The sequence below is a fragment of the Stigmatopora argus genome, chromosome 4, assembly GCF_051989625.1.
Source record: "Stigmatopora argus isolate UIUO_Sarg chromosome 4, RoL_Sarg_1.0, whole genome shotgun sequence".
In the NCBI taxonomy this organism is placed as follows: Eukaryota; Metazoa; Chordata; class Actinopteri; order Syngnathiformes; family Syngnathidae; genus Stigmatopora; species Stigmatopora argus.
Genome location: NC_135390.1, coordinates 15,830,526 through 15,853,481, shown reverse-complemented (window position 1 = coordinate 15,853,481; position 22,956 = coordinate 15,830,526). Strand labels below are relative to the sequence as shown.

Here is a 22,956-nt window from a genome sequence, read left to right as displayed (position 1 = left end):
TGGAAATGAAGAGGGAGGGTCACAAAAACATGGTGTTGTCTTGATGGCTCACACACAAATGGCAGGTGTGTTTGAGTTGCAGGGCTCTTTTGCTTTCTTTTCTGTATTGATAATTTTTTTTCATATTTCGGCACTAGTACTAAGTGCATTTCTGAAAAGAGTCTTGAATATCCTGATTACATTGTTGATATTATTCCTGTTGATAAACAAGATCTTTATTGTGCGTGTGGGTGATGGCAGCAGGAGAGTCCATGCACCCTGTTGTGCAAAATAGATAAAACTTGTTTTGAATTAAAAAAAAAATCAAAACAGACAAATGTTGTCTTTTCCCTTTTAGCGTATTTAATTTCTGATGAAATATTGAGTTTTTGAGAATGAAGAGCAATTATGATGATGTTCATTATTATTTACTTAATATGTAACGTGTTTTGAAGTATATTAGTGTACAAAAACTGGTGGGAGACAGAGAAAGGTGGTGTCACAAATGTTCTTAGGCCATCTCCACTTGTCCAACAGCGAGACCGTGTGGTCTATTATAGAACTCAATGGCTCTAGTCACATAAACATAGAGTAGTTAAGGTGGTGAGGTTGGCGTTCACAGGATAATTTATTGGGTACACTTGAAGTTTTAGACCGCCAGGTGACAGATGGATTTTATTGTATTTTTACACAGACCTATAAAAACTCAGTTCTCCATAATCTTTTCCTTTGAATTACATTTATACTACATTACCAACAGGGTTGTATTTAGTATTTTGGCCTTCAAATGTGAGACAACATACTGCCACTATGTTAAATAGAAATAGTTATCAATTTAAAACTGTAACTTTTGGGAAAATGTGTATTTTCTATGGCTGCTGAAGTGTTAATGTTCTTTTATCGGTATTGGTAAGAACATCAATCAGCAGTTATCATAGTTTATCTATTTGAGTGCTTTGAAAAAAAAAGTCATATTCATGATGAAAACACTGAAGGCATTGTTACGGCAACGTTGGCTGAAAGAAGGTTGAATCTTTGGAGAATTTTGTAAAAAGTGGAAGATTGGACTTCATTTCCCTCCCAAATGTAATTTTAGCTCCCGTTCGCTGGCTCATTTTTTGCTTTCCAACTCTCAATGAAGCAGTTTGCTTGATTGTGAGGAGGTTGGGATGAGAATGTGCACCCCCAAATCTGGAACCGTGGTCATCAGTCAGGGTGCCCTACTAAATTCGGTAGGGTCTCAGAGTGGAATCACTTCTGCTCTGTGTTAGATTAGATTCGAACTTTATTTCATCCCGTATTTGGGAAATTTCTTGGTTGCAGTAGCAAGTCAGACACAAGACACAAAAGACATTGTAGACCTAGGTAAAAAAACTGGAGCAACGCAGTAGACAGATGAAGTGGCTTGGGCATCTGGTTCCGATTCCCTTTGGATATGTTCTAGCCCTCTCTCAAATGTAGAATTCCTCCAAGACCACATGGAGAACACTTGGGAGCCCCGGGACACCTCGGAATCTCTCTGGAAGACCTGGGCGAATTGGCTGCGGAAACAGAATTCTGGGTGCCTATGCATACCCATCAGTTTTTCAAGACTCTGAGGGCCAATGGAGGCCTATCCCCACATATAATTGCCGGATAGTCAACCCGCCACTGTCAATACTAGGTGGTGGTCATTGTTATGCATTTAGAGTTCCGGTTTCCATTACCAGGCACTAAAAATCCAAGTGAATTCCTCACTCACGTTGGCATCCAACTATTGGAGCTGTCTGAAGACAGCCGTTAAAGAAGCAGCGCAGTGCATTTATTTAAAGCCTCTTCTCAGCAGTGGCCCGCTGTTAAGCTTCCTCCCCCCTGAGGGAAAAGCACTGCTAAATAATTATCTGCCTGGCAAAATGAGCCGCAGGTGTCGAGTGAGCTAATCAGGTCAGTGATGCAAAGCTTTTCATTTGCTTCCAATCAGCTTGTTGCCCTGCATGTAAATCGCTAGTGTAAAAAGGCTTGACGGGAATAACAACTCGTGGCATTTGGCACAGTGGGGGGGACTAAATAAGTCATGTGTTATAAAAGCATAATTTAATCTGACTTTGTGCAAACGTATTACAGTAATGCTATTCTCTTACCTAGGGAAAAGATAAAATTGCATCTATTTGATATGCCATGTTTATTCATTCAAGTCAATGAAATATGCTGTGAGAGGAATGATCAATTAATGCTACCTCATTCACTACTGTTGACAGGTAGGTACACCATTTATTTAATCTGGGTGGGCTGGCAGTGAATGATCGCAACTGCTGCTACTACAAATTTTTCTCAGGGGAATGTGACGGACATATTTGAATCTTACATTGATTTATTCAAGCGAACAAAGCATACAGCGGTTAATTCAGTGTACGGTGTTAATAATTCATGGATTAACAAATGAATGAGGGTCTCTTGTTCTGAAGGGGGAAATGAATTGTCGATGTAAGATGTCATGCCAATTTCTATCAGGGAAAACACATTGTGAGTCAATTTGTGTAACGTGTAACAAGTGCGTTTGCTTAAGATACAAGTTGATAAGAAAAGCATTTTTTTTCTAGAGGAAAAATATGGATCTATTAGAGCACATGTGTCAAAATGGCGGCCCGGGGGCCAAATCTGGCCCGCCGCATCATTTTGTGTGGCCCGGGAAAGTAAATCATAAGTGCCGACTTTCTGTTTTAGGATCAAATTAAAATGAAGAGTATAGATGTATAATAAATTTCCTGATTTTCCCCCCTTTTAAATCAATAATTGTAATTTTTAATCCATTTTTCTGTGTTATGAGTTCAAAAATCATTTTGTAAAATCTAAAAATATATATTTAAAAAAAGCTAAAATAAACAGTTTTCGATCTATAAAAAAACTGAATATTCAGGGCTTTTAATCCATTTCTTTTAATCCATTTATATAAAAAATCTAAATATATCTAAAATGGTCCGGGCCACGTGAAATCATGTTGACGTTAAAGTGGCCCGCGAACCAACCCGAGTCTGACACCCTTGTATTAGAGGTTTGTTATCCATTTATTCAAGTAGACAAATTTAAAACAGTTCTTTAAGGGTGCAGTATTAAAATGTTTCAATGAGTTATTGATTTTTTTTTCTTCTGGAGGGAACAATGAGACATTTGAGCTGTCATGTTCATTTATTAGACTTCAGCCTGACCAAACATTTTTTTTATGTGGAACCTGTCTAATAAATGGAGAAGGCCGCTGCGCAAGAGTATACCTTTTGTTTGGTTGTGAATGTGTGCACTTTTAATGGTGTGTGACACTATATAACCCCTAAACTCAACTGTAAATGCTCCTATAAACTATGAAGTACACATCACAATTAATTCAGGATATGTTTTTTTTAAATACCATTTATTAATAATCAACTAATAGTATAAATTGTTTTAGTAAGGGTAAACATTTCTCCTTTAGATTTGGAATGGTTTTATCCAAGGATATGCATAGGAATTTATGGGAATCCTATACTGCAATAAATGTACGGTAAAGAGGCAATATCAGTTCCTGATATTGAATATCAGTTAATTTGTAGATGCATTGAGGCTTCCCTCTGGTGAATTATGAGCAGGTGTGTAATATCAGCACAATATAAGGCAATTGGTTTTGAAAAGAATTATTGAAACATATTTCTTGTGAGTTTAATAACATATTTATTTCTCCGTGTGTTAAGAAAACCAGAGAATTGATAAACATAGATATTGCAACTGACATTTGTAATTGTGGATATGAGTCTATCAGTCAACGTCTATTGATCAGATGCAGTTCTTTTAATTGGGTCTCCATAGCAATGCTTCCCATAGTCTTTTCAGGGGTCCTCCGTCATAATCCAACGCATTAGGAAGGGAATGGGGACATTTATATAGAGGTCTCTGATTCTAGGACAGATTAAAAAAAAAAGACAGGAAATATTTGTAAATATTGTCAAACTTACCCTTTACTGTGCTCATCTTTCAGGAAGAACCTGGCAACGAATGATTTCCTACAGCCCTGCCTGTCAAAATGGATTGGGCGTCTAGAACTGTCAATGGCAACCAATGAGATAACTAAGTGCCCTGTAAAGGCTCCTGTAGGTCTCTTAGGAAATGCCTTTGATGTGCTCGCACAGGTGGTGTTTTAATCAACATTTTAATACAATCCATAGAGAGAAATTATAACATTACCCACAAACATGTAATCTTTATCCAAGGGGTGCCAAACCCAGTTCAGTTGGCGGGCCACATTCATGGTGACCAGATCTCATGTGGGCCAGACCGTTTTAGATATAATATTTAGATTTTTTTTAATAAATGGATGAGAAGAACTGGATTAAAAGCCCTGAATATTCAGTTTTTATTATTATATTTTAGCTTTTTTTATATATTTTTAGATTTTACAAAATGGTTTTTGAATTAAAAACACAGAAAAAAATGATTAAAAAATTACAATTATTGATTTAAAAGGGGGAAAATCAGGAAATTTAATATACATCTATACTCTTCATTTTAATTTGATCCTAAAACAGAAAGTTGGCACTCATGATTTACTTTCCCGGGCCACACAAAATGATGTGGCGGGCCAGATTTGGCCCCCAGGCCGCCACTTTGACACATGTGCTTTATCCTCTACAAAAGACACGACGCTGTTACTGTATCTTACATTGTCGCGTCTTTTTCAAACTCTTCTTGGTGTGCCTCTTGATGTTCAACACGTGCATCCACAAATAAGAATGTAATTAATTTGATTATAGTCATTATTGAGCATATCCAGTGTTTTAACTCACCTGGTAACCTTCTAACACACTACATAATCCACCTTGAACTTGTTGCACTAAGGAGCAGTGCTAAAATCGACCAGCAAGGGATGGCACAGGACGCTTCATGAACAAAAAAACAACAAATTTGAAACATCAGGTCAGAAATTTCTAAATGAAGCGTTACTGCATGTGAATTTGTACCTCTCAAGTAAATAATGGTGGAGTTTTCACGCTGCGTAACCACATTTTTGGCCGTGCACGTGTAGTTGCCCACGCTTGCGTCATTCAGATGCTCAACGACGAAAGAGGAGCCGTTAACGTTGGTGCTGTTGCCGTTGAACTGCCAGTGGAACCTGGCTGGAGGAAAAGAATAGGCCCAGCACCGGAATGTCACCTTACGGCCAGGCGTGGCAGCCGATGGTCCCAGAATTGAAACGTTGTGCGGTCCAACTGTGAAAAGTTGGGAAAACAGAGTTAGTATTTTATTTTATGATTCTTTTTTTGCAAAAACACTGGAGGAGGCCTGTAGTACTCACAGTTGATGGTGAGGTTAAAAGCCGCTGCCACGGTGCTGATGGGATTGCTGGCCTTACACTGGTAGACGCCATGGTCGTTGCTCCGAACAGGTCGAATGATGACGATCTCATTGTCCGGAGAGAAGCTGATCGTGGGTCCAGGACGAAGATACTGCCCGTCCTTGGTCCACACTCGGCTGCTGACAGAGCCGGACGCCTCGCACGTGATGCTGGCTGTGTGTTTGTTTTCGATCAGGATGCCGCTGGGCCCTCGGACGGTCACTCCGGAGACCGGCACTGTAGGCACAAAGGAAATTATGCTCTTAACAGTTACGGTCCAGAAAGCCTTTGTAACCACCGCATAATCTTGTTGGTAAGTCTTAACTCGGATTTGTACCTTTAAAAGCTATAGGAATTACAAAGCAGCCTATTATTTAAACAGAAAGCTCATATTTTATAACCATATTTTACAGGGAGACGTCCGCCTCACAGTTCTAAGATTGAGTGTTCAATCGCCGGTGGGTCCTGACCTATTGTGTGGAGTTTGCATGTTCTCCCCAGGCCTACGTGGATGTTCTTCAGGTACTCAAGCTAGGGTATGCAAAACTAAATATATATTATTTTTGTTGACTGTGAATATTGAGCCAATTTTGATCTAGAAAAGATATGAGTAATCTTTCAGTTATTCGACCCTTTCAAAAATTTAGTGTTCGGAATAAATGGATAAACAGTTTGAAACAAAATAATACAAAAGCATTGTTAATTTCCTTTGAATCATGACCATTTTTTTCATCCATTTTCTTCTACACAATCCAGAATTGTGTTACGGAGCATCATTTTGAGAAAAAAAAACTCAACTATGTTTCCCCAGCCACTTCAACCAACTTTTTGGGAGAACCCCAAACCAAAGAAACAGAATCTTACGACTCTTCTGAGCCTTTCTTTCTCCAGTCAGATGTTAGCGGAATACCTCATCAGGTAGGAATTCAGGAGGCAACTTTTAATTTTTTTCTTAATTGAAAACCCACCATAGACATTGAGTGTGATCTTCCCCTGTTTCTGACTCTCCTCCTGCGGTATTATGGTGACCACATACTCCCCGCTGTCGGCCATCGACAGCCCCCTGAGCTCCAGGCTCCCGGTGGATCGATCCAGGGTGATCCTGTTTGTGTACCCATCCCCGAGCACGTCTCTATTGGTGGACGTGATGACGTTGACACCTTTGAAGGTCCAGCTGACGGAGAGAAAGGGGAGTTCAGGATGCTGGAGGGTGGTTTTGAAGGTAATTCTGTCCGACACGGCACCGCTCAGGGGGCCTGCCGGGAGCACATTCTGAGCTTGGCATGAGCCTGAAAAGGGCAGGAAAACAAAAGAGGAAAAAATTGAAGTATAGATTAAAGTTAGATATGAGTTGTGGTTCGGATGTTTCCTTTTGTTACTTTGATATGGAAGCTGAAATTGGAAAATCAAGTGTTGTGTGGTAGGTGAACTCAAAGCTCCAAACTTTGACTTTAACTTTTAACCATTTATCGGGCACTCATTCAGAGCTGTTTTTTTCTAGTTTAAATTAACTAGTCGTCTACCGTTGTCAATGGCTTGCAATGAGTTAAAAACTATCACGTTAAAACGTTTTTTTTTACCACTTTAGAGGTAGTGGAGTAATAACTAGTGTGGGCTTTTCTTTTTAATTGTATCAATTTTGTTTTATCAAGATTTTATCATTATCTAATTTTAGTTACTATTCCCCCCAGAAAATAAACTATACATAAATTATTCGTGCTACTTCATGCTACTCAAAACGACAGAGAAGGGAGGAATTTGAAGGCTGTTCAAAGAGTTTCACAACTTAAATCTACCTGGTAGAAGCAAGATGATGGATGTCCAGAGCAGCTTGGTGTCCATGGAGACTGTTGCCCAAGTCCTTAAGTCAAAAACAGAAAATCCAGTCTACTCCTTCTCTTTTATGGTCTACAAGCCCCCCCTTCTACCAAAAGAGAATTTGGGTGGGTTCGCAAATATGCTGTCACGCAGAAACCTTCAGAACTTACGAAACCATTGTTTACGCTCACCAGCATGCCTTTAGTTAAAAGGTTCTGCTTGATGGATTGATGAAATCTTGTAAAGTGGACAAAACCTCACATGAAATTGTCTCTACTTAACTCAATGAAGCACAACCAAACTCAGTTTTGCGCTTGTTGCCTTTCTAAAAGCATACACTAGAATGCATGCTAGCTTGTTTGCCTAATAATTCGGAGCGCCTTGTATATGTGCTGAATTCAGAAATATCAACTTTAATACAGTATGCCTTTGGGTTTCGAAAATATGGTCTTTTATTATGTATACTACTTTATTAGACAATGAGTGTGCGATGGCAAAGACTGAGTCGCATTAAAGATGGTTTGTGATTGTTTGCACACCCCTTTTTGGGCTTTTAAGTGAGTGCTTATGGGAGAATACTGTTTGATCAGCAGCAGTCAGATTTTTCCTTCCTCACTGGTAGGAAGATCAAAGACTTAATGGAGACACTCAACCATTCTTTGCAAACCATCGTAGAATTACTCCATCCTTCAACTATTTTCAAGCTGAACATACCTACTCAAAACATAGCCTTTGTCCAACAAAAATAACATTTGTGATTTTTTTTCTTTCTATTTGGACCATGGCAAATGTTATGTTTGGGTGGTTAAAAACTAAAACAAACAAAAAAATATTTTTTTCCAGATGTACTTTCGCAGGATTTGTGGGTGATTTATCTGTTGTTATTCACCGATTCACACATTACCTGCAATTGTTTTCATATTTGGGCCAAAAGTAGGAAAGATGTTGTCTATATGTGAAAAGTGTAAAGTGAGTTGAGGAGCTTCATTTGACAAAGGATTGCTATGTCAGAAATTTGCTACCTGGATAGAAGGTTTGAAGTTTAAACCCTCTTTGGTGTGCACTTGATCGTTCCCTGTCATTTGGGTAAATTTCCTAATACAAGTTTTTTTTTCTCAGTGGACAATATAGGAACAAAAAAAGGAATTTTATGCCATCACATGAAAAAAGTGACACATCAGGTGTCATAAATGGAGCTACATGAACACAGTGTGATGGGCGAAACTACCGGTTTGAATGACACAATTGCATTTTACTACATGTAGACTTATGTGAACAAAGTACCTTTGTCAGCTGACTACTAAAGCGCAAATACAAGGTGACTCAACCCGTTATTTCTGTAATGAAGAAACCTAAGGATTGACAGTAAGAGCAATGACTGGAAAACATAGTTTCACCATCCTGCTTAAAAGAACTATATAAGTTAACTTTGTCCTTGGTGACATCTGCTTGAAATATAATGTTTCATAATTTATTCATGTTGGAATATCAGTTTAATAATAATTTTAAAAAACACACCTGACAACAGAGCATTAGAGAAGACAAGTGAGTGTTCTTTTGAATTATTGACTGATGCTCATGCAGAGGAAAGACAAGAGCCGGTGGGACACTGTAATCAATCACAAAAAAAGTCAATTTATTTCTACTCAATAGGCCTCAAATATATTTAGAATTCTGACCTCAGTGAAACTACTGTGAAAATAATTCCTTAGAAAACATAATGTAAAAAATAATGTATTTAAAACTATCAAATAGGATTTTAAAAACAAAGCCATTTATTTGACTACTTTTAAACTTTAATGAAAATAAATAAATCCTGCTTACCTAACAAATAAATTGAAATGTTATCTTCAATAGCAAAACAGTCAAAATATATAAATTTTCTTGCTTTGAGCAATATAACCCTTTATGCATGAGTTATGATTTTCTTTTATTATTTTTAATTACAGGCCACTCATTTAACTCACTGACTTCCATTGACTGTGCTAGACGTCCAATCCCTTACGACTCGGATGTTATAGCTCAGAAAAAGAGGGAAGGTTTCGTTGAGTGTTGAACGTACACATTTTTCACGTTCACTCACGAAATCCATCAAAACAGAAAACCATCGATGAACAATCTTTTAGGTAAGCAATTTACTTATAATGTTTTCATTCATGTTCAAGATATTTCAAATCCATAAAAAATATTCCATTGCTTTAGGTCAAGGGTGTCAGACTCGGGTTGGTTCGCGGGATTTCACGTGGGCCGGACCATTTTAGATATAATATTTAGATTTTTTTTTTATAAATGGATTAAAAGAACTGGATTAAAATCCCTGAATATTCAGTTTTTTATAGATCTAAAACAATGTTTATTTTAGCTTTTTTTATTTTATTTTAGATTTTACAAAATGATTTTTGAACGAAAAACAAAAAAATTGATTAAAAAATTACAATTATTGATTTAAAAGGAGGAAAATCAGGAAATTTAATATACATCTATAATCTTCATTTTAATTTGATCCTAAAACAGAAAGTCGGCACTCATGATTTACTTTCCCGGGCCACACAAAATGATGCGGCGGGCCAGATTTGGCCCCCGGGCCTCCACTTTGACACGTGCTTTAGGTAAAATACAACTAACTGTGTTAAGTGTTTATATAATATTGTATTAAATAGTTTGAAGGTTGTTAAATCTAATCAAGACAGACTTTATACAATTGGAAAATTAAATCTTGACCTACATACAAACACAAGAGGGCAGTGCTTTGGCACTTTTGAAAATACGCATTAATACGTACATTGCTTCAAAATTGGAATTTATATTATTGTATGTACTGTGGCAATGTATAGGCAGTACTTGTTTTGTTGTCGTTCCCTTTATTCCCTAAAAAACAATTCAGTTAAATTGTATTATTATTACATAAGGCCGGGCAAATGTATATTTGTATAGCACAATTCAACACAAGATAATTCTAAGTCAGGGGTCGGGAACCTTTTTGAAAGAGAGAGCCATAAACAATGACTATTTTCAAATGTTATTCCCTGAGAGCCATACTCACAATTTAAAAGTCAAAATACATGAAAATGTGCCAATTTTTTAGTCATTTTACCACTTTTAAAGTACAAAAAGTCTTTGAATTCTTTTGACAACATTGTTACGCTGTTGCTAATCAATGAATATCAATGAGAGAATAGATGCAGAAGACTAATGGAAAAAAAAAGTCAATGCCGCAGTGCCGACGTGACGTTCCTATTGGTGCGTTTGGGACTCGGCTCTCTCACCACCGGTTTCCATATTTTAGCTCAGAGCCATATGCAACCATCAAAAGAGCCACATGTGGCTCCCGAGCCATAGGTTCCCTACCCCTCTTCTAAGTGTTTAACATTCCCAATGAACTCGGCAAGACAATTCAAAACATAAACAATCAAAGGACAACTGAAAGGATACAGAAAAAGTCCATTTAAAAAGCGGTATGACGCAGTTGAAAAAAAAACAGTCGGAAAGTAGGAAATTTAAATAAATACACAAATAAATGGATAAAAGCACAAGTCATACATTGTGTATTGGCACAGTATCAGCTAATGCTAATGCATGGATTTATTCCACAGGTGAGGAGACTAACTGAATGCTGCTTTGAGAGATCTGGATGCTTCACAAGAATTGAACGAATCTGGCAAGTATTTTGGTTTCCTTTCCCATACCGCTTATCTTCATGAGGTTCGCAGGGGGTGCTGGAGCCTATAACTATCGGCAACAGATGGGTTACACCCTGAATTCATGGCCTGCCAATCGCATTAAAATAAAGTTGAGTTTTGAATAAGAATTAAACACAAAAAAACAGGATATAATCATTTTACTTAATGTAAAATTTGCCTGCAGCTTTTTTTATATTAAAGTGAAGCGTCGTTGAAACCATAGCATTGTTGGATAGCTTTTCACAATACATTAAGCGCAATGGAGGATCCCAGTTGAACGTAAATCCAAATATACGTTAACTTTCACCTCATTGCCTCACAAGCAAGACTTTCCTCAAGGAAACAAAAAACTTTAAGGTCCAAAAAGGGATGAAAAAATATGCAACACCAGAAGAGTTATAGTAGCTTTAAGAAGTGGACGCTTATTTTATTGTTAATTCTTTATATGTATCTTTTATTGAATGTGTAAGCATTTACATGCTGTGCACCAACAGTGCTTGCTAACATTGTGCACAAACATCAGAATATTTGTCATCGATATGTAACAGTGTGTAATAAACTAAGCGTCAAGGTATAATAAACGATCCATCCTAACCTTGATTTTATGGTCACGGATGCTCAATCTTTTCCCCAAAAAGACCACTGGATGTCTCAAACTGTGCAGCACGCAGCTGCTCTGGCATCCAATGCGTACTATATTTTCTCTTTCTTTTCAGTTGTCTCGATTGATCGAAGGCATTACCAATCTATAACCTTGTTTTGTCTCTAAATTTGACATGACTTATTTGACATTTGGAATGCGATTTTTTTTTTTCCTGGTCTATTGGTACACAACATCGTTCAAAGAACTGATCTCGTACTTGGCTGATGGTTTGAGGGTGGGACATAAACCGAATGAAAATAACTTTTTGAGGCTGACAATCGACTTTTAAAATGGGAAAGCCGTGTTGATACTATTTATTTAATGACTTTTTAAATATAAGGGCATTTAGTCAATAATTGAAGTGGAAATCTTACATATTTCTTATTTGAAAGAGTGTAATGTATACTCTTGCCTTAAAAGTTAGCATACCTGACTGTGAAAGCTTGGCTTCAAGTTCTTATTGGAAAAGGGGATAGAACAAGAATACTATGAGGTCTCCACTGTCTTACTTGTTAAAGACATGTATGTACTTCTGACTGTAAGTTGAGGTTAAAACAACAGTTGCATGTTCAATATACAATGAAATCCAATTATTTTCAAGATGTTTTTTGTTAATTTAACAATGAACGTTTTACAGTTTCCTTGTTTATTTAACGGTATAATTCTGACAACCACAGCTGCCAGTATTTTATGGAAAATTAGTTGTTTAAAAATATATATATATTAACTTGCCCTTATTTTTGGATTCATATGTAGTTCACTCACATACTGTGATTACCTGAACGCAGATATAACATTAACAGTAAAAATGGTCTAACTAATAACCTGTCCAAACCTAATATACATATATACACATTGAAGCCAGTACAATCACATACGCCAACAGCAGCTACTTTCCAACCTTAAGACACATTGCACTACTCCTTTAAATGGCCTTCGCATTTTCTTCTCCTGTAAAAATAAGTCACAAACAAAATAATGATCAATGTTCATATCCGGATACCAACAAACTTGTCAAACTCACCATTTGCAGAAGTAGTCGTAGCTCCATTTGACACCTTGTACGATTCTGAGTTCTTGTCACACATCCCTAGAGAAGTAAAATGTTTTGTCATACAGCAATAAAGTTTTTTTAATATATATATATATATATATAGAAATAAAAAACATGACTAATTACCTGCGCATTTCCCACTGTGTAGAGAAAAAAAGAGGATAAAATATTATTAAAAGATCCTGAACAAAGCAATAAAGTCAATCCTTAAATGCATGCACCTAATCTTACTGTATAGTCCACAATTATTCACTAAGTATCAATTCTGCATAATAATATGAAAAAAATCACCTTGCACAAAATATGATCAACAAGATCACTGCAACAAGTAAAATTAAGCATAAGATTGCTATGGCAGCGCCCACACCCGCAGCCGCTGAGTGGTAGCACACCGGGAAGTCTGAAAAAAAATAACATTTTATACTCAGTCACAGTGAATTGCATTATTCTCCAACTTATTTACAAATGCCATTAAGAGTGCTGCAGTGGGAATAGAAGTCTGTACGTATTGTGCTTTGGTATTTGACGTACCTAAAATGGCTAAGTCGTGGCTTGCTGTTGCACTCTTCCCCGTAACAGCATTTTGGGCTGTGCAGACGTACTTCCCAGCATCCGAACTCCGGCTTAAATCAATGACGTAGTTGGCCGAGTGTACGCTAGTGGGCTTTCCATTGAAAAGCCAGGTAAAGCTCCCCGTCGGCACAGACGAGGCTCGGCAGAGAAGCATTGCATATTGTCCAACGTAAACAGAGTCCGGGCCCTCGATGGACAGGTAGTCTGGACCATCTGCCGATTAACAGATTAAGATTAAAAGGGTAGTAGAGGAACAATTGTAATGTTCAGAAATTGCGGCACCATGAGTTGGCTAGTAAATTTATTGGGGGGTTTGGCCACCCATGGCCTTACCCTGTTCGCGCCATTACCAAACAGATCAGACACTAAATAGATAGATAACTCAATCCATTTGGCTCTCTTGAACTCACACTGAATGAAGAGATGCAACCACTGACTGAGTCCAACACTGACAGCGTTGGAAACGTTGCACCTGAATGATCTCTGTTCATAGCGGGTCACGTTGACTATGGTAAGCCTGGAGCCGCCGTGGGTGAGCTGAACCCTATGATCAATTGGAACCTCCAAGCTTCCGTTAAACCATCGGTAGGAGAGTCCGGATCCAGCAGCAGAGCAGTACATCGTAGTGGAGTTAAACTCAAACATGACTGTCCTGCTTGCTGTAAGAGTCACGTTGGAAACCGGTCCTGTGGATAACAAATAAATTATTGTTTTTTTCGGACTATAAATCAGTTTTTTTTCATAGTTCGACCGAGGCTGCGAGTTGCACTCTGGAGTGAGTTGAGTGTAAAAATATTAAAGGGATGACCCGACTAAAATTACATGTTGTCTCTATATAGTAATGCTCACAAGTGAGGGACAATTTGCAGAAGAACAGGTTTACGTCCACTTCCACAACAAATTATGGCTGGGCATAATCTCAAATTGAATTAGATGCCTTAATTGGCATTATACAAGTACAATGGGATTTAAAGATTCACCATAAAGTGCACACATAAATGGTCATCATAAAAAGATTCATATACAATAAAAAGGAAGTGATATAAAAAAGTGACTAAAGTAGTTAGCAGCACGTGAGGTAGCTATAGTGTTTTAGTGCAAGTATCAAAGTGCAAGATAAAAAATTGCAGTGCTAAAACTGAATTAAAAGTCTGAGACTGAAGGATAATGTCAAGAGGTCACAGTGTCGTAACAAAACTGAAATTATCACATAACAACAAACTAAAGAGCATAACCAGCAAATAATGTATCCACTGGAAGAGTAAGCGCAAATTTTCTCCTACCACAAATTGCAAATTCACCATAAAATTTGCATTCAGGTGCTTATGAATTTATACTCGATCATAAAAGAATAAGGACAACTTAATCTGATCTGTTATGACTTACTCTGTATAATAATGGCTGATGGCCTTGTTGTTTGTTGTTTCAAAGTTTTGCTGTTAACGGCCCGACAGCTGTAGTTTCCGCTCTGATTCTCTTGTACATTCACCAGGTTGAACTTTGATCCTGTATGGTTCAACAAGTATCCATTTTGTAACCACTTAAATGTGGCAAGAGGTCTGGATGCAGCTGAGCAGGACATGCTGATATTGGATCCTGTCTCAAAGTAGCCCCATGGTGGAAATATTTCCAAATGAATGTTTTCTGGTCCATCTGTGGCACAATGCAAAAACGTTAAAACTACCAATCACAATGTCAAGAATCGTGGTCAACTCACAGCTGATAGAGAGTTTCAGTGGAGGGCTGGTGGCATTGCTGTAGTTGTTGAAGACCTGGCAGGTGTAAGGCCCCTCGTCGTAGCGGCTCACCTTTAGGATTGTGACAACAGCACCATTGCTGTCAATTTGGACTCGGTCTCCGGCCGTCAACACGGAACTGCCGTTACGCCAACCAAAGTTGGGAAACAATCCATCAAAGGAGCAGTTGAGACTGACTGAACCGGTGAACTCCTCCAGGTCTGTGATGTTGGGAATGATCACCACATTGGAGATTTCTACTGGAGACCAAAAAAAATATGTGAGAATGAAAACCTCCTGCATTGTGCATTTCTATCGATCTTACAGCTTATCACTGATACAGCAAGGGGCTCCGATGTAAGAGTCTTCTGCGTTTTGTCATTCAAGGCCTGACAGGAGTAGTTTCCTCTCTGATCGAAATGAATATTCTTTAGGTGTAGTGCTGATCCAGTATGGGTCAAGGGGTTTCCGTTTTTGAACCAACGGAATTGTGGTAAAGGGACCGAAGAAACAGAGCACAAGAGGTCAACGTCCGAACCTTCATAGTGGTGTTCTTCGAACGGTGTTTTCGTCAGTTTAATATTCTCCGGTCCATCTAACATGAGGGGTAAAAACTGTCATTGATGTGCATAGCAATGTGATAGTCATGTCTCTTTGACACTAAGGTTTATGACTCACAGTAAACAGAAAGAACCAGAGGATCGCTAGTCCCATTGCTGATCTGGTTGAATACATGGCACCGAAATGGTCTCGTATCATAGCGGGTAACACTGAGGATGGTGAGTTGGGAGCCTCCAGTGGTAATCTGAACTCGATCAGTATCAGTTATCTCAGAGCTACCGTTAGTCCAGCGGAAGGATGGCCAAGATCCAGCGGCGGAACAAAACAAAGTCACGGGACCGCTGAATTCAAAGAGGTTTGTGTTGTTGGTCCAGACCTCTACTCTGGAAATTGGTCCTGTGAAAAAAAATAAGAAAAATGTTTATATAATTCAAACATTTTTTTTTTGCAGTTTATTTGAGACTAATGCATTCCTGTGACTACACGATTTCTTTGGTCAACAATCGCAGTGTCACATTACACAAAGCTTTGTCATGATGCTGCAGTGTGTTTTGGAACGAACAAGTTGTCACACTACAAAACCAGAGCCTGCCTGATTATTGCTTAGTGCCATGAAGAGCATGGTTCGACATTTGACGTCGCCTGCTTTGCTCGAATAAACACATTCACTAAAATGCATTCATTGGAAATATGTTCAGTATACATACTCCGTATAGTTATAGTCATGCTCTTGGTTTGATACTTCAGTGTTTTGTTGTTATAGGCTTGACAGCGGTAGTTTCCACTCTGACTCTCTTGAATGTTCGTCAGTCTGATCTCAGGTGCAGAAATAAACGGGTTTTCATTAAAGAACCACTGGTATCATCTATTCAACCATGTAGGGTACTTTAGAATGTTTTCAATTGCAATAGCTGGTTGCCAAGTGGAAATTAAAACCTAAGAGTTGCATTTGTAATATAAAGCATAATACTGATTAGATCCAAAATATTGGTTCATCAACCCATTACAGAATGCTGTCTCAAGAGCACAAGTCTCCTATCGCATTGACTCATGAACAGATGTTTTAGCTTCTTTTTACAATATTTTTGTACCTTTGGGTTAATTTGTTGCATTGCAGCCCTTAAAATTTTTCAATAAATATTTTGAAATGCATTTTTGAAACACGATTTTATTTATGACCTGATTCTGGTCCCAAGAAAAATGACGTGATCGGCTAGGATCAGGGACAACTTTAGTTCATATCATATACGTACTGAGTATAGCTATAGTCGTGCTCTGTGATTGAGACTTCTGTGTTTTGCTGTTATAAGCTTGACAGCGATAGTTTCCACTCTGACTCTCTTGAACATTCGTCAGTCTGAGCTTAGGTGCAGAAGTCGAAAACGGGTTTTCATTGAAGAACCATTGGTACACTGCAGGAGGTCTAGATACAGATGAGCAGGTCAGGTCGATGTTGGAGCCAACCGTGTGGTATTCCAGTAAAGGGGATATGGATAAACGGATGTTCTCAGGGCCATCTTCACAATATGGATTGTATCGAGACAAAAGAAAGAAATTAATGAAAATGTTAGTGGTAGTTCTATTCTAGATACAAATATACAGTGTTACTCTAAGAGCGTTGGTTTTTCACAGATCCGTACTTTTTCTTTTTCACGGCTTTTTACCTTTTAGATGATTAAATAAAAACTGCACTAAAAGTGTAAATAACTTTCATCGACTCACAGATGATGGAGAGTTTCAGCGGAGGACTGGTGGCGCTGCTAAAGTTGTTGGAGACCTGGCAGGTGTAAGGCCCTTCGTCGTACCGGGTCACGTTAAGGATGGTGACGACAGCACCATTGCTCTGAATCTGGATTCCGTCTCCGGCCGTCAAAACGGAACTGCCGTTACGCCAAACAAAATTGGGAGCAATTCCATCAAAGGTGCAGGTGAGACTAACTGAGCCGCTGAACTCTTCCATTTCTGTTTTGCTGGGAATTATCACCACATTGGTGATACCCCCTAGAGGGGGAGAAAAATGTAAGGATGAAAACTTCCTTCAACGTGCACAATTCTATGACGCTTACATCTTATCACTGAAATAGCAACAGGCACTGATGTCTGAGTCTTCTGAGTTTTGTCATTAAAGGCCTGACAGGAGTAGTTTCCTCTCTGATTAAATTGAATCTTCTTTAGCTGGAGCGCCTGTCCAGTGTGGGTCAAGAGGTTTCCGTTTTTGAACCAACGGAATTGTGGTAAAGGGACCGAAGCAACAGAGCACAAGAGGTCAACGTCCGAACCTTCCTCGTGGTGTTCTACGAATGGTGTTTTGGTCAGTTTAATATTCTCTGGTCCATCTATGATGAGGGAAAACTGTCATTAATGAGCATGGCAATGTAATAGTTGACAATTGAGTTTGAGGCTCACAGTAAACAGACAGGACCACAGGATCGCTAGTCCCAGTGCTGATCAGGTTGGATACATGGCATCGAAATGGTTTCGTGTCATAGCGGGTAACACTGAGGATGGTGAGGGTGGAGCCTCCATTGGTAATCTGAACTCGATCATTATCCGTAATTTCAGTGCTGCTGTTGGCCCAGCGGAAAGAGAGCGAAGAACCAGTGGCTGAACAATACAGACTAACTGGACCGCTGAGTTCAATAAGGTCTGTGGTCTCAGTCCTGACTTCCACTCTGGAAATGGGTTCTGTGAAAAGAAATTTGAAAAAAAGAGTTCAAATTTCTTGAGTGATTTTATCCAAGAACAACCATTTTCTTTGGTATAATTGAGACTTGAGGACCAGTTTGTATTAAGGAGAAAATTAATTGAATTTTCTTTGAACTTTACAGCATGTACCAGTGTTTCTGAAATGTTAATAAATGTAAATAAAATTCAAGTTGATATACTGGTTACATTATAGTTAAAAAAACTAGGATTGCAACCAAAATCTATGTATTCATTTTTAAAAAGTAAAGTTTTTGTTTGTTGTAATGTTTATTTATTCTGTTTTGTGTTTATTTCTCATCTATTCAACCATGTAGGGTAACTTAGAATGTTTTCAATTGCAATGGCTGGTTGCCAAGTGGAAATTAAAACCTAAGAGTTGCATTTGTAATATAAAGCATAATACTGATTAGATCCAAAATATTGGTTCATCAACCCATTACAGAATGCTGTCTCAAGAGCACAAGTCTCCTATCGCATTGACTCATGAACAGATGTTTTAGCTTCTTTTTACAATATTTTTGTACCTTTGGGTTAATTTGTTGCATTGCAGCCCTTAAAATTTTTCAATAAATATTTTGAAATGCATTTTTGAAACACGATTATTTTTATGACCTGATTCTGGTCACAAGAAAAATGACGTGATCGGCTAGGATCAGGGACACCTTTAGTTCATATCATATACGTACTGAGTATAGTTATAGTCGTGCTCTGTGATTGAGACTTCTGTGTTTTGCTGTTATAAGCTTGACAGCGATAGTTTCCACTCTGACTCTCTTGAACGTTCGTCAGTCTGAGCTCAGGTGCAGAAGTCGAAAACGGGTTTCCATTGAAGAACCATTGGTACACTGCAGGAGGTCTAGATACAGATGAGCAGGTCAGGTCGATGTTGGAGCCAACCGTGTGGTATTCCAGTAAAGGGGATATGGATAAAAGGATGTTCTCAGGGCCATCTTCACAATATGGATTGTACCAAGACAAAAGAAAGAAATTAATGAAAATGTTAGTGGTTCTACTCTAGATACAAATAGTGTTATTGTAAGAGCGTTGGTTTTTCACAGATCCGTACGTTTTCTTTTTCACGTTTTTTTACCTTTTTAGATGATTAAAATAAAACCTGCACTAACAGTGTAAATAACTTTCATCGACTCACAGATGATGGAGAGTTTCAGCGGAGGACTGGTGGCGCTGCTAAAGCTGTTGGAGACCTGGCAGGTGTAAGGCCCTTCGTCGTACCGGGTCACGTTAAGGATGGTGACGACAGCACCATTGCTCTGAATCTGGATTCCGTCTCCGGCCGTCAACACGGAACTGCCGTTACGCCAAACAAAATTGGGATCAACTCCATCAAAGGTGCAGGTGAGACTAACTGAGCCGCTGAACTCTTCCATTTCTGTTTTGCTGGGAATTATCACCACATTGGTGATATCCACTGTAGGCGGGAAAAAAATGTTAAGGATGAAAACTTCCTTTAACGTGCATAATTCTATGGATCTTACATCTTATCACTGAAATAACAACAGGCACTGATGTCTCAGTCTTCTGAGTTTTGTCATTAAAGGCCTGACAAGAGTAGTTTCCTCTCTGATTATATTGAATCTTCTTTAGCTGGAGCGCCGGTCCAGTGTGGGTCAAGAGGTTTTCGTTTTTTAACCAACGAAATTGCGGTAAAGGGACCGAAGAAGCAGAGCACAAGAGGTCAACGTCCGAACCTTCATTGTAGTGATCTTGGAACGGTGTTTTGGTCAGTGTAATATTCTCCGGACCGTCTGTCATGAGAGGAGAAAAACTGTCATGGATGAGCTTAGAAATGTGATCGTCGGGTTTGTTACTCACAGTAAACAGACAGAACCATAGGATCACTGATGCCACTGCTGATAGGATTGGATGCAAGGCATCGAAATGGTCCCGTATCATAGCGGATAATATTGAGGATGGTGAGTTTGGAACCTCCATTGGTAATCTGAACTCTGTCGTTATTTGAAATTTCAGTGCTGCCGTTGGCCCAGCGAAAAGAGGGCAAAGAACCAATGACAGAACAGACTAGACTAACTGGACCGCTAAGTTCAATAAGGTCTGTGGTGTCAGTCCTGATTTCCACCCTGGAGATCGGTGCTGTGGGAATAAAATAACATGAAAGGGATTGTAATTCCAAGAGTTCTTGCAAAAAACTACCTTGTTCTACGGTTCATTAGAACCTGCACTGCTCTCTGGTCATTACAATTGACATATCGTATACATACCAAGTATAGTTATAGTTGAGCTGATATTTTGAGACTTCAGTGTTTTGTCGTTATATGCGTGACAGCGGTAGTTGCCACTCTGATTTTCTAGAACAGTTTCCAGTCTGAACTCAGGACCATAACCAGGTTGCTGGTTGTCATTAAAGAACCATGTGTAAAGTGGAGGAGGTCGAGAGTCCGATGAGCAGGTCAGGTTTATGTTGGATCCAACTGTGTGATATTCCAGTGACGGAGATATGGTTAAACTCATCTTATCGGGGCCATCTGCAAGGATAATAATAAAAAAAATCAGTAGTGCACATTTAAGAGGATCAGCCTGGAACTTCATTATGTACATAAAAGAGGAAAGAATCTTTTTCGTAAAATGAAAAATCTGAATTTAGTTTCTCTGTTGTGTAGTAATGGAGATGAGCATAGATATCAGGAATAGGCTAACTGGTATGGGGCTAGACATTTTACAATTTTTTACATCTTTTATTTTACCACAAGGATGGAGAGTTATAGGAATCTCAAAGGCAATTGTGATTTCAAAATGTGTAGGCAAGGTTAAGTTATTAGCTGCCATTGACAGAGATAGACATTCAATCCATTTGAACTGGGAGTGCTTATAATACTTCCATCCAAGACAGAAAATGATTTACTATGTTCAGGTTGGTACCACATAACATAAACCGAGCAGGTGAAAAATCCACTAGAGGAGCTCACAGCTGATGTAGAGTTCGACAGGGCGGCTGGTGCTGCTGCTGACCGCGTTGGAGACAAAACACCTGTAAGGTCCCTTGTCATAACGGGTCACGCTGGTTATGGTGAGCTTGGAGCCTCCCTCCGTGATCTGAACTCTGTCACCAGACGTCATCTCGGTAGTTACGTTCAGCCAGCGGTAAACAAGTTTAGTACCGGTGGACGTGGAGCAGGTTATAGTGACTGAGTCGCTTGTCTCCAGCAGGTCTGTGTTGCTGGCCTTAACGGTCACACCTTCGATCAGTTCTGTGAATGGAAAAAAAATAAAAAAAATAAAAAATAATTCTATGACTTACACAAACTTCATCCGCTGATGGAACACAATTTATGACTATATTTAAGTATATAATAAAACCCATGTTCCAATGTCAGGTTTTAGTAAAATAAAAAAATGTAATAAAGATAGGTATTTCAATTTTTTATCACTATCAGAAGACCCCAATCACATTCAAAATTTGTTAAACGTTGTCCGCATCATTTAAACTGCCTCTGACTAATTCAACAAAGTCCATCTCGACTTTTTCCTGTTATTCTTAAATTTACCTTTTGAATGGCCAAAAAGTAAACAAGATTTGAGAGATTTCAAGTGTTATTTTTGGTAAAGGTCATCAACAGGGACGTTTTGGCCCTGTATAGACTTCAGAAAATGAAACATTCACTTGATTTGCCTTTACAAATGGTGAATCTATCATATAATTCTAACATACCATGCATCTCCAGTTCAGAGCTTCCTATTTGTTGCACTGCACCAATTGTTATGATGACTTTGTAAACACCATGATCACTCAGGGTCAAATTCCTGAGCTCCAGAGATCCCGTTTCAGGGAAGAGGGTGATCCTGTCTCGGTACGTGGGGTTTGCATTGTTGAGGGATGTTATTTCAGTATAGACGCCATTCACATCTGTAAAGCTCCAGACGATAGAAGTTATTGGTGTCGTTGGTGGAGTCAATTCCACAATGAATAACTTCTTTTCTCCAGTAATTGCGGCCACGTTGTTAGGCAGCACACCCGATCCATGGCTTGAGCCTACAAGTATCAAATATGGAAGTCATTCATAATCCACTCATTTGGAATGTATTCATCATTTATCATGATTTGAATCCACATGTGGAATATAATATTTAATTATAGAATAATTCAATATTCAATCATATATTTTAAATGCTTATTAGGAATTACCGCTTTGATAAGCAAATAACGAGCTGTCATTTTACAATATAAGCTATGGCGTTATAATATCAAAAGTATTATGGCATACCTGTGAGGGCACCCAAGACAATCAGCAGAAATACTGAGGTTGTCATGTCGGTAGAAACCAAGCATCAATAAGCGATTTTAGACGGGAGGCAATGTTAAGACGACCGTTAAAGGGGAGGAGCATGTTACTACATTGACTGTCAATTTCAATAGTTATGTAGTTCTGTGCAATTTTTTTTATTCCAACATGAGTCTTTAATATTTATAATGATGTACTTGGATTCAGGTGAATACATTTGAAAAATGTAATCTTTATTTTAGTAGCGCGACTCAATAAAATAAACTATTCTGATATGTTCATGCACAAAAAGGGAGTATTTTTGAAAGGCTCCCATTTCCATATTCATGCCCATTCATTGTTTTGAATGGTTTTGCTTAAATAGTTAACCCGGGTTTTATTGGATGCAAGGAATGATTAAAATTTTATAATATATAATAATGAATTAGTTTTCTATTTAATCAGGATACTTGTATATCTTCCACTTTTTCAAATGTAATTAATTAGGTTTTCCATCATATTTGAAATTGACACACAACAGGTTGTTGAGTTTGAGTTTTTGCCACTTTAGTAGTGTTTCTTTTTGGTTAGGGGTTAATTATTCATACAAGAAAGTAACAATTCTAGATG

General features: G+C 38.4%; 3 protein-coding genes across 3 annotated transcripts in view; 1 reads left to right on the top strand and 2 right to left on the bottom strand.

Annotated features, from left to right (window-relative positions):
• grik5 (glutamate receptor, ionotropic, kainate 5) overlaps positions 1-9,210 on the top strand; it is a 146,945-nt gene extending 137,735 nt beyond the window's left edge. The window contains exons 21-28 of the transcript XR_013299850.1: positions 2,104-2,216; positions 4,822-4,899; positions 5,009-5,215; positions 5,369-5,630; positions 5,731-5,853; positions 6,129-6,235; positions 6,377-6,539; positions 9,085-9,210. The gene's annotated coding sequence lies outside the window, so the exon portion shown is untranslated. The remainder of the gene's footprint in view (positions 1-2,103; positions 2,217-4,821; positions 4,900-5,008; positions 5,216-5,368; positions 5,631-5,730; positions 5,854-6,128; positions 6,236-6,376; positions 6,540-9,084) is intronic.
• LOC144072813 (cell adhesion molecule CEACAM16-like) lies at positions 4,770-7,184 on the bottom strand. Its single transcript, XM_077598131.1, has 5 exons — positions 7,114-7,184; positions 6,286-6,606; positions 5,279-5,554; positions 4,944-5,192; positions 4,770-4,862 (listed from the first exon to the last, which is right to left on the bottom strand). The coding sequence occupies exons 1-5, from the start codon at positions 7,157-7,159 to the stop codon at positions 4,789-4,791; spliced, it is 966 nt and encodes a 321-aa protein (XP_077454257.1). The 5' UTR covers positions 7,160-7,184; the 3' UTR covers positions 4,770-4,788.
• Positions 9,211-10,890: 1,680 nt separating the features above from the next.
• Positions 10,891-22,375, bottom strand: LOC144072812 (hemicentin-1-like). The gene is made up of 22 exons (XM_077598129.1): positions 22,330-22,375; positions 21,777-22,097; positions 21,034-21,315; positions 20,329-20,592; positions 19,922-20,200; positions 19,585-19,854; positions 19,239-19,517; positions 18,775-19,038; positions 17,789-18,067; positions 17,443-17,718; positions 17,105-17,383; positions 16,636-16,899; positions 15,500-15,778; positions 15,147-15,416; positions 14,803-15,081; positions 14,472-14,738; positions 13,496-13,771; positions 13,044-13,298; positions 12,804-12,912; positions 12,639-12,652; positions 12,483-12,548; positions 10,891-12,409 (listed from the first exon to the last, which is right to left on the bottom strand). Exons 1-22 carry the CDS (start codon positions 22,373-22,375, stop codon positions 12,384-12,386), a joined length of 4,944 nt encoding a protein of 1,647 aa, XP_077454255.1. The 3' UTR covers positions 10,891-12,383.
• Positions 22,376-22,956: the final 581 nt, after the last annotated feature.